The following is a 12,598-nucleotide window of genomic DNA, read 5'->3' as shown; positions in this document are numbered from 1 at the left end:
GACCCAGTGCTTGTGCAAATAAGGGTATAACTTGAGTGCGATGTATTTATTTGGGACAAAGCTTTTATACTTTAAAGAGAACACTGTTTCCTTATACCCAAGTTCTGTTTGTATCATATGATAAATTTTTCTATAAATAACAGCAGTGACAGTGGAGGTATCTACTAACCTAGCGTATTTCGTACACTTGTCTCTATCCAACATATAATTTATTCTTTGCAATTGTAACAGTAATTTTCACTCACGAATGCGCTAAACGATCTCTGCACTCACAATGTGCTTTTAAAACATCCTGCTTTCATAATTACGATGACTATTTAATTTACATAAAGTGTTCACATGTCCCAACGGGACACAAGATATGTGTGCTTCATCAAGTCGTTAAATACGATAAAAAATTGTTAATTTGCACCCTTTAAAAAAATTTATAACACGTAATGAGTTTCATAGCATTTTGACCTGCTATATTCTGACATACATTGTATAATTACATTTATGTATTTGACTTCTTGGTTTCAATGTAAATTTTACGTAAATTAAGAACCTTATATCTCTGACCCCCTACGCCAGATGGCGGTTACTGTGTTATAACAAATTCTGTTACATATGATGTCATGTTATTTGTATATTTGTCTTCTAGTCCTGTAGCCTGACACCATATTAACTTCACCTGTTGATTTTTATTATGACATGTTTTTTAATTTGTTTGAAAATAACATGTGTATGTTGGCAAGATGTTCATTTCCCCTGCCTTTTTTTCCTATGCTTTTTTTAATGTACAATTAATATTCAATTAATGATTTGCAAGTGCACTTTGGTATTTTGTGATAATCTCTTGGCAAATAAAGAATTGTTAAGTCTTCACGTGACACACGCCACATAGAGGGCGTCACACCGAGGTCTGCTGTATAGGTGAATGTAAACAGCGGGTTCAGTTATTGTGATCGCATCTCAGTTTTGGTTATTGGTAACTTGATACCAGAGTCTGAGTTTAATTTGTACACCACAGGTAAGTTCCCATCAGATGACTGAAAGTAAGTAATGGTCTCTTAAACCAAAAAATATTAAATTAACGACTACTTCTGATGGGGAAATTTAATCCAACAGATGGTTTATACTCAGGTGTATTTGAGGTTTCTTGGTTTTACTCACTGATCACTATGTAAAATTTTTAGCTTCCAGCACTGAAGATGATCACTATGTGATCGAAAATCGATTCTGCTATCAATGAAACATCTATATTACGGCCAACACTGACCTTTCTTTTAATTCGGTAAGAAATGTTTAAGTGTATTTGAAAAAGCTTTTTGTCTCCATTACAGTGATTCAAGGAATTGTGGCCTTGATTACATAGTATCGTCATCTATGCATGACCTGCTGATTCCATGTACATTTAAAAGCCTCATGAGCGTAGACAGGCATCACAAGTTCACATACCTCAACAGACTAGGTGCAGATCGGAACAGGACACTGCCGTGTGTTTGTTAAATTGGGCACATGGACAGAGTGTGAGTTATTTGACACAATAAGAAGTGCATGATACAATAAAGAAGAAGGAAATATTATGGAAGAGATTAAAGAGGCGCAACATCGCGAGGAATACTTCGCAAAAAAATCGTGAATCCGGTCAGTGAAAGTAAACAAGGTTCCACATATCCCCAAAACACGGTGATCAATTTTAAACTGAGGACTTCAGTCAGAAATAAGACATGACAACAGAATAACTTTACACCACAAAACCACCAATATAAAAGATAAAGAAAACTTCCGGGAAGCAACCACAACAGGCTACCAAAATGCAAAAAAGCATGAACGGATTAACCAGAGAAGAGGGTATACGAGAAAATAGAACCTACTATTTCAGTAGCTCAAAAAGGAAGGGAAATATTAGTTGGCAGTGAGACTAAGAAAACCATATTCGAAAACATAGTAATGTACTTTTAAAAATGGAGAGAAATATTTGTTGGAAATGAGGCTTTGAAAACCAGAAAATAGGAAATAGGTTGGGGAAGAGTATGTGGGAATGATACTACGAAGAAAAACTTTGTACAGCGATAATAATGTGAAGATTTTCTTATGTGGTGGGCTATAGAGGTTTGTGTGGACCAATAGAAGACCTTACAGATCAAAATACAGGCGCTGGAAGACTAAAACAAAGTGTTTTAATTATAAAACCTGTACAAACTTAAGTAAAAGTACAAACACTGGAAGACAATGTTCGCACAAAAAGCGAAGCTCCGCTTTATGACCTCGATGGACCAATCAGGATTGACTGCCCACTTTATCGATCTCTGCCAATGGCGTCATTCAGATGTGGTACAGAGCAGTGTGGTGTCAGCACACCAGTCTCCAGCTGTTGCCAGATTCCTTGACGTCAGAGCCCGTATGTCTCACTCAGTCAGTCAGTTGCTGTGCGGAGTGGCCGCACGGATAGTGTGGAGGTTCGAGTCCACCTTCAAGCATGGATGTATGTGTCGTTCTTAGTATAAGTTAGTTTAAGTAGAGTTTAAGTAGGGGCCGATGACCTCAGCAGTTTGATTCCTTAGGAATTCACACACACTCACACACACACACACACACACACACACACACACACACACACACACACACACACACACACACACACAGTTAGTCAGCTGGCATCATGAGGCTGCCTGCATCTCGTCCCAGAGCTCCCTGCAAGGAAATATCCCGGGCAGTACCAGAAACCCACCCCATGTCTTCTGCATACCTCCATATATGGTGACCACTCAACTATGCAAGCAGACATGTTTGCATACAAACATTATATACAATTGCCTTACAAGAAGAAGGAACCAATAAGAACTAAATACTTGGGCATTGCATAGTAGGTAACCTAACTGATGTGGTTGAGAACGAAATTTTATTTAGTGATGGAATGAACTGTAAAACATCAACAGCTCTGAAAGATGGAACAGGCTTAGTGGCATAGCTGCAAAATCTGTTATTAGTTAACATTTTTTCACATAGAAAATAGAATAAGTGGCAATACACAGCTAATATCTCCGGCCCAGCTCTGTCATTAGGGCAGAATTTATATGGTGTGATACTCAAAAAGATACAGATGCTGAACCTTATTATTAGTAAAGAGATAAATCTTCGGATGTACACAATGTTGCACTGTGCTTACATAAGAGCCCATCGCAGGAGTATATGGAAAAAAATGAAAATGGGCGTATGGCGTTGTTGGCCAGGAGGCCCCGTCCAGGGAAGTTTGGCCTTCAAATGCAAGTCTTACTTCAGTAGACACCATATTGGGCGACTTGCGCGACGGTGATGGGGATGAAATGATGATGAGGACAACACAACAGCCTGTCTATGAGTGGAGAAAATCTCCAACCCATCCGGGAATCTAACCCAGGACTGCTGGATGGGGGGCAAGCACGTTACCACCCAGCTAAGCAGGAGGACTTGTAGGGAAAATATACACGTACTGATGAGACCGCGAAGTTGAATGCTTCCTGGTGGCATTGCAGAGACGTCATGTGGCAAAGTAAGTAAATTATCAGAGGAGAGACGAAATGGGAATAATTTAGTGACAGTGCGGGCACATGTTGGTAATGCGATCTATATAAGCGACTCAGTCAAAGGGCAGTTTGAGATGGCCCGCCGTCTGGAATGAGCGTTTCGGAACTGGCGAAGCTTGTTACACCCTACTATCGACAGTACTTATAGGGATTGGTTCAAGTATTGTAGAGTAAGTGACAAGGTGTTGGGCGTCCATACCTCATCTTAGAAAGTGGAGGTACCAGGCTTGCCCACACTGTGGATAGGCATCGACCTGTGGCAGACCTGGCAAAAAGAGTTCGATGCTGTTGTGGGGACAAGTGGTTTGGAGCTCACCTTTCTGCACACATTGTTCAACTTGAGGCTGCATAGCAGACGAATCCTGGATGTTCGCACGTTCACACAGTGCACACAGTGTCACTAAGATGGGACCACATATCAATGGACACGTGTCGTCTGGTCGGCGAATCCCGTTTCACGTTACACTAGGTCGATAGTCGTGTTCTGATGCGCCGTCATCCAGGTGAACAGTTACAAGAAACACCACCACACCATGAATTCGGGATGGTGGGGGCAGTATTAAGCTGTAGTGGACATTCACGTAGGCTTTCGTGGCACCAGTGGCAGTAATCAAAGGCTGTATACCAACTGTAGGATACGTCAACACTGTTGCAGGGCAGATGCATCCTTTGATGCTTTATGTTTTTCGCAATGGCGATTGAATCTCGCAGTAGAACAACAGTCCGTATCACAACTGTGGTGCAGTAATTTGAGGAGCATGATAGCGCACTGACATTGATGTACTGACCGCCAAATTAATCAATGTGAACCTGGTGGAACACATCTGGGATACTACTGCACGCCAGCTCCATATTGACAAACCGCTGGCCCATAGATGAAGCGAATTCTGTAATCTGCACATAGACATGGCTGCTCTCATCACGTCTTGATCGACCTCCAACGACGAGAAAGATACCGTGGCACAAGCATGTACTAGATAAAAAATCTCTGTTTCACGAGAGTATTTTAACGCAGCATTGTGCAAATGATGACAAATTGTTAACACAGGAACCACATTGTCGCGAAATGAAGGCAGAAAAACACCAATGAATGTTATTCTACGTGCCTCCATGACATGTACAAACAATGAAATGATGCACAAAGTATTTTTTAAGACTAAGCAGACAAAGTCTATCACCAATATATCACGACTAATATTACAAATGAGGCAAGCAGCTGTGAGAAAGAATGACAGTGAAGACCAAACATCAGTATTACAGATTAGATTGGAGACTACAATGGCAGTGCAGGCACCAACAGAACTGTTAATGGGCGAGGACGAAATGTAACGCCAGATCCTGGGAGAAATTATGTACTAACTTTTTTTAGGCACCCACCACCCCAAATGTGAATCCAGAGACAAGTAGTGTGCTGGCGTAAGCTGGCGCCAGCACTTCAGGTGGCACAGAGGTTGCAAGAAGATCTATAATAGACACTGGAGAAAGTGTGCGTATCAGGAGAGAGGCCAAAGACAAATGCGCTAGAAACACGCCGCCAACGCCGTCTAGACCATCAGTATTTAGATCGCCGCCAGGGACCTAAAGGCCAGTCAGTCAGTTGTCCGATGAGTCAACGAATCGACCCTTAAGTCACAGCGAAGTACCACAGTATTGTACGTAATGGACTGGTACTTCAACATGAGTGTGGCCAATTTGAACTGTTACAGAAGGGCTTATACCACAACACCTGGACTATGTGAAGTTAAGTAACTTCTTGTTCCTGTGAATATAGAACCCCGTTAATACATGTATGCAGTTTGTGAGGATTCTGGCCAGCAAACAAGATCCTCTGCTTGCTTCCCATGGTACAAGCCTACAGCGAAAACGAGGTGACACAAAAAGTAGAGCATCTGGAGGATATCGTTACAGATGAAATTACTGTGGCGGATAACGAGAGTGGACTACTCGATTTTGCCAAATATCATCAAAGATAAACAAGAGAACATTCATAGAATACTTTTGGAGTTTTTTGAGCAGTTATCCGCGAAAATTGGCACATAGTTTTTTCACGTTCACGAGCTTTTAATCAAACCAGTAATTCTTACGATTTTATTGACAGGCTGATGGTGTTCTCCCAAAAGAAGTAAAATGGATCATCACCTCAATATTATATATTGATTCTATTACTCAATTCTGACTACAAAATCGACATTCTTACAAAACAGTGCACTAAAATTGCTTCTGAAAGGGAATCTAACCCCATAGAAACACTGTGCTACAGCAGTTAAAAGCAGGTCATATCCATTGCGGAATGTACAAATACATTCTGAATCTCACCTCAATCTACAAATCACAAGTAGGATATTTTGCTTGGCTTTTGACAACTTGAATGATTTATTTAATGTTTTAGTTACTGTGGCTATAAGAAAAATGAGATTTAGTGAACAGGTGACAAACATGATGTAGATTGCTGTAATACTGTAAATTAAAAGCCTGATTCGTCAAGTACAGCAGCTGTCAGCAACATCACACACAAATGATGTGGAAACACTTCTCTAAACACTTAAAACACTTGAGATTTCCAGCATGAGGACGATATCTCAGGAATGAAATCAGTTTGCTGACCTACAAGTAGGAAGATCTGCGTGAAATGAAATAAGTTTTAAGTAGATACGTCTAAGTGACAGGGGGAGGGGGGGGGGGGAACTAATTGTAAAAGAAAAATGCCAGCTCATGAAACTAACATAAACATGAAGTTGAATAAATTGAGGAGAACATCCTAGTGGGACGTCCATACGTTCCCAAGCTGAGAAACATGGTCTCAGTTAATTGGGAGCAAAAACATAAGGTATTGCTTGGCACGATGGAGGACTACGACACGATAATTTCGGACAATGCAAATCAGTAACCTTTATAAATCCATACATCATGTGTAAAATAAATTATTTAGCAGCAGTCCCTCCACTGTCCACAGCATTTGCTAACAGAAGAAAGGCTGTGGTGTTTCAGTTCCTATGACATGGCCACATCTCGAAGGCTGCATTTAGTACCACATCGATACTGAATACACAAATGCTGGTGGCAGTCGCAAACGCTGGAACTCTATCAGTGGTGCTGAATATCACTGAGGTGAAGAAAACACAGAAAAACAACCACAGTGCTATACAGATATATCTTTCATTTGAACTGTAATTCCCCAACAAAGATAATACAGTCTTTCAGAAACTCGTCCACCCAGATCATCTGTTGAATTGGAGTATGGGGAACTCGTGATTGTGAGGCAGCCAACTCATCAGGTTCCAGTAACTGCAGAGTAATAATTGGAGCACATTTTAGACTAAATCTGATCATAGTCAGTTTTCATCTGGTTACCATTCCAACAGCAGGAGTCATAGATAAAACGGTTGCACGTAAATCATACTAGTTGCTCCTTATTACAATGCCCGATTGGACAGCTTGGGGTCTGCATCATATTTGTAGGGTATTTTTGAACTTGTGGATATGACTTTTACCTCTATCAGTGGTATTTCAAAAAAAAGAGTACCATTTGCTGGTATTCCATCTTACACCGTGGGTCCCTGTGAACCGCTGCACACACCATAGGCAGGCAAAAGCACACAGCCTCCACTGGGGGCACACCTAGTAAAGGACTGTGGAGATCAAAACAACTTCCAGGCTGTTGGTCACTGTAGCCGTTCACAAATAACTTTCCCTGTATCGTCATTCGACAGGAAAGAGTCAAGAAGCGTTACACAGATTTGTCACAATATTAAGAGCCATTCCAAGTATAAGAACTGTAAGATTTTCTGTCGAAACAACTACATCAGGAACATCACATAAATGTAGTATTCATAGAACAAGAAAGTGGGGGGACTGATTGATGGATACTGGATTTGTCAGCTGTAATATGTCATGTGGTATGATAATAACATGAATTTGTTCTTTATCACCTTTAGATTAAAAACAAATTGCTATGTCTTATTCAGAAGGAGATGCAACACAAAGTTTGTAGTATCAGATTGTGGTTATTATCTGTTAGGCTCCTTATGGTAAATCTGATACGCGCAAATGACATGGTGCATTTCTGAGGACATAGATCAATGGTAAGAAGTCTTCAGTGTGTTCAGGATGCCAAGATTTCCTTGGATCAGAGCTTCGAATCATGATCTGGCAAGTGCTAGAAACATAAATTTGCTATTATAACCTGCAGATTTTGCTGTTGCCTACAGACAGATAGTGCTGCAAGAATTTATATTCAAATTGTGTGTGTGTGTGTGTTTGTCTGTGTGTGTGTGTGTGTGTGTGTGTGTGTGTGTGTGTGTGTGTGTGTATGTGTATGTGTGTGTAATAGATAGTATCTGTGAGTGCTCTTATTTTGCAAGCACTTTGTTTGTTAAGTGACCACTTGTGCATAACTATGTGCCACCAAAGGCAAAGCAGAAGAGTTACTTTGACTGCTGTATCTGAAATATTTCGACCAAACAGGTTACTCATAAAAACAAGCTTTCTCTGTTTGATTAATCTGTTTCAGGATATTTGGGAATAACTCTGCTGATTTTTTCTTCACAACAGGAAATATTCCTTAAATATCAAGGGAATTGATTAGCTTTTTGTGCTGCGTTTCCTTATGGCAGAAGATATTAGTGCACACAGAACACTACTAGTGGCAGCATGATGTAGCTCTTTCAGTCAAGGGCCGTGACTGCTTAACACTAGCATCTGGTTTTTGAAGTAAGTTAGTGTAGGGAATGAATGTGAGAAAATGTAGCGACTGAACTTCTTGAGAGATGCGGTGTGGGAAATATAATTAGGAGTGAATGAAGGATTTGAGAAGACAATACTGCTGTGGTTATGTATCTGAAACTACGAAGACTTTAGGTTACTCTGGGCTGTAGAAGGGAGAGAATTGTAGATTCATTGGTTGTCACTGCATGGATGTGTTTTCAGAGGTCACAGTCCTGCTCCTGCAATTGTTTTCTTCATGATGTCTTCGTGTTTCTAGTAATGTATGAGAATTTCTCTGTTTTTTGCAGGAGCCTTCGTGGAGAGGAGAAGGACCAGAGACTGATCCAGGCAGCTAAGGAGGGGGCAGTGGAGGAGCTGCTGATGCTCCTCAAGGCTAAAGCAGATCTGGGGGCGACGGACGAGAACAACAAGACAGCGCTCCACTGGGCGGCCGCTGGGGGCCACACAGTGGCAGTGAGGTGTCTGCTAATGGCAGGTGCTGACGTGGGTGCGAGGGACAACTCGCTACAGACTCCCCTGCATGAGGCTGCACTGAACGGCCACGCAGCTCTTGTGCAGCTGCTGGTGGCGTCCTCTGCCGATCCCAACGCCAGGGATGAGGATGGGTGGACGCCGCTGCACTCTGCGGCTTTCACAGGCCAGGCAGAGGCGGTGACTTCACTGCTGGAGGCAGGGGCCAACAAGAGGGCCGTGGATAACATCGGCAAAACCCCACAGGACATTGCCAGACAGTACAACCACCAGCAGCTGATAGACGTGCTATCATAAAGCTAGCAGTCTCACAAATGTCTGTGAAATAAAATAAATGAAGATTTTTGACAATACCCTTCATTTGTTTTAGAATAATGCAAACAAAGAAACTGCAGTCGTCCTCTGTATCCATATTTATGCAACATTTATAACTACTGTAGGAACATCAAAAGAATAATGATAGAGGGAGACATACACTGATCAACCAGAACACTCTGACCACCAACCTACTACCAATATAAACACAACAAAGCGGCAGCAGCGACACATGGCGACGAATGGCTGCCAGTCATACACCTGCACAGTGCTCCTAGTATCAGTGTGCACGCTGTCTGCGTGTTGAATCTGTCTGAGTTTGATTGAGGGTAGTTTGTGATTGCCCAGACCTTCAGCTCGAGCATTTCGGAAATTGCACAACTTGTCCGAGGAGTGCTGTGGCGAGTGTCTTCATCATGTGATGAAACGAATATGAAGCTACGTCCAGGTGTCCAGGAGTTGGGCAGCCACCCCTCATCACAGGTGAATGTCGTAGGCTGGGTAAACTCGTAAACCAGGACAAGCGGCGATCTGTGGGCAGAGTACAAGTCGGTCTGAACACACAGTGCACCAAACACTGCTAACAATGAGCCTCCGTAGCCTACAACCCATGCATGTGCCAATGTTAATACCACAAAATCGGCAACTGTGACTGAAAAGAGCATGTGACCATTGGCCCTGGAAGTTGTTGCAGTGGCAGAGCGTTGCATAGTCTGATGAATCCCAATACCTTCTTCGCCATGCACACGGGAGGTCGAGAATCCTTTTTCTTCCTGGGAAACAGCTTCTTGACACACGTACTGCAGGAGGGAGACATGCTGGCGGTAGCTCCATTATGCTCTGAGGAACATTCACATGCTTGTCCATGGTCTAGTGGTACCATGATGATCAAGGAGTATCGTACGCTCGTGGCAGACCACGTATACCCGTTCAGTGGCGATTTCCAGCTGATGTGCTGGCTTCCCACATCACCAGATCTTAACCAGATTGAACAAATCTGTGATGTTATTTTATGGGGCATCAGAGCTCATCGCACCCACCATCGCCCCCACCACGGAATTTATGGGATGGTGAATTGTATATGGAGATTTAGTGCCAGCTCCCTCCTGTGACCTACAAACGCCGCTTTGCTTCCATGACAGACGAGTCTCCGCTGTTATACGTGTCGAAGGTCGGCATACTGGCTATTAGGTAGGTGGTCACATTGTTCTGGCTGATAAGTGTGTAATGGAAAGAAAAAATAAGAGGGCTTCCTTTTGTGAAAATTAATCACATATCGAAAAATACACTACTAATTATTTAATATATTTAATTACTGAAAATTGCTTGGCAGGAACATGTTTTGTGCCAAAAATTATCATAATTTTCTCCATAACAAAGCATCGGCATAAAAGTTGTGTAGTTGGGATGCATCTTTAGTTCTGACCTACGAATTATTTACCTCTATCTGTCACGCAGATTGTCCAGAAACTTGCATCTGTAGTTAAGATGCGATATTATGAGGAATATTCACACCACTTTCGCTCTGATTCTGGACTGAATTTACATGTTTCAATAACTACTTTGTTCAATTACATTGAGACATTGGTACTATCATTCGCGCATTGTTACCTGCTTATCACCTGAAATTGCGTTATCAGTGTATTCTCAATTAAAAATAATGGTACAACAACCTCCAGTGCTGCGGTAAGCAGACTTATTACGACGCATAATCTAACGCAGATCACCACTCTCTCATAATGGGGAGCTACAGCAGACTCTCCGACTGGCCACATTTCCCTGCTATCGATATTTAGTGATTTCCTTCAGACTGGCGTCATGTCGGCAGAGGTCCAGGAGCTACCACCACGTAACCTGCTGTGTCGCAGCTGGCAGTTTGCCCAACTACGGCTCGTAGGAACTGGAAAACTGAATCAGAAATTTGTGTAGCCAGTCCAGTCAGAAAACCAAATGTGATACACGATACATGAATACTACTCCACTCCCAACAAGTGAAAGCCAATAGTGCTTGTAATATTCCAAAAAATATCTACACAGATGGAAATAACTTTGAAATTTGTCAAAAATAATTTAAAAAATTGTGGTGATCAATGTCAGTTATCAAACAATATGTTACCGCTGACTACCAAGTAACAGCCCCAGCCTATCTTAGAGGGTAGAATATGATGACAATGTAATATAACATAACCCTGTTTGAGACGGATTTTCAAGAGCACAGTGATCTTCCATGAAACATGTAACTCTTCTCCTTACAGTAAAGAAGGCTGAAACCGCTGCAAGAGGCAGTACGTCTCTGTTTTACTTCGAAACAGAATTTGAACATTGCACACACACACATATCTCTTAAGTCAGGCACTCGTCCATCCAGCTCTCAAATGCCGAGAGAGACTGAAAACAGGCGCCTCCCTGGCACTGAGCGCCACCTCTGAGCTTGCTGTGGGCATCAGCAGCCAGCTATTGGACAATGGAGCCAGCCACCATCAGCACCCATTCGGCCAAGCTGTTGTCTCTTTCTCCTTGTGTAAGGTATGTACTGAGTGAAAGAGCCACGCAGCCCTCACATTCTGTGTGGTCCACCCCTCCTTCTGCAAATACTTTGGTAACTGCCCTCCGGGAACATCTCACATTAACATAAGATGCACATATAACCCACTGATAAACCAGAGCAACTAGATGCTGATTCTCCATGTCGAAATCACTGTTAGGTTTAACATACCTCGTCACAGTACTGGTTAGCAACCCTGATGATTATAATTAGGAATGGGCAGCAGTCCAAGTTGAACTGTCACCTATCATTTCCTCCTGCTCACAGTAAATTAATGCATAGGGAATGTGTCACTTAAATGCAATTAGTGGGGCATGATTAAACTATTTTTCTTTCAGAAGGAGCAATAAACCTGTTGTATCAGTATTAAAATCGCGACGAAAGGATTTAACATTGCCAACTTCACACCACCGAACCGACAAACATTCATGAAGGCAGTGACACAGTTGCTGACACACACTCACAGGATCACCATCCTGGTTACCAGATGGAATCATGCTATGCTGGATGTTGCAAACATAAACTGAACCACTTGGTCTCTGCAATCACCAGAGTCGATACTTACAACCAATCTAAATATAAGAAATGTATCCATATCACCCACATTCTGTCCCTAAACTTGATGCTAGAGTGAAAAAATTGTTTGTGTAATGGTTCAAGTGAATTTCTGTACCTCGTCACACATAGCTCTCCGAACAAAGAAATGACCACACATAAGTTCATTTGACGGAACGTCCTCACATCTGACCTTCACCGTGAAAAATGTCAGACATAGCTGTCATTTATACACCAAACACACACTGGATAACATACGACTGTTAAATACACTATGGTGTGCATAGCAAGAGTAAATTTAAAGAAGATTGTGATCTATAAAAATCACTAACAATGTTATAAACTGTACTGAACATACACCTACCAATCACTGAGATCGTAACAGTTAAGCGCAGTGCTTGTGTTCTTCTCTACTCTTTCAAGAAAATTAATTCTAATA

The 12,598-nt window shown here is 41.9% G+C and overlaps 1 protein-coding gene across 1 annotated transcript in view; it reads left to right on the top strand.

The window, feature by feature from the left end:
* LOC124720258 (ankyrin repeat, PH and SEC7 domain containing protein secG-like) overlaps nt 1-9,095 on the top strand; it is a 49,859-nt gene extending 40,764 nt beyond the window's left edge. The window contains exon 5 of the mRNA XM_047245575.1: nt 8,561-9,095. Within this exon, the coding sequence (XP_047101531.1) occupies nt 8,561-9,041 (481 nt within the window). The 3' untranslated portion in view covers nt 9,042-9,095. The remainder of the gene's footprint in view (nt 1-8,560) is intronic.
* The last annotated feature ends 3,503 nt before the right edge of the window (nt 9,096-12,598 follow it).

Source organism: Schistocerca piceifrons, chromosome 11 (assembly GCF_021461385.2).
Source record: "Schistocerca piceifrons isolate TAMUIC-IGC-003096 chromosome 11, iqSchPice1.1, whole genome shotgun sequence".
Classification (NCBI taxonomy): Eukaryota; Metazoa; Arthropoda; class Insecta; order Orthoptera; family Acrididae; genus Schistocerca; species Schistocerca piceifrons.
This window is presented reverse-complemented; position numbering and strand designations above follow the sequence as displayed.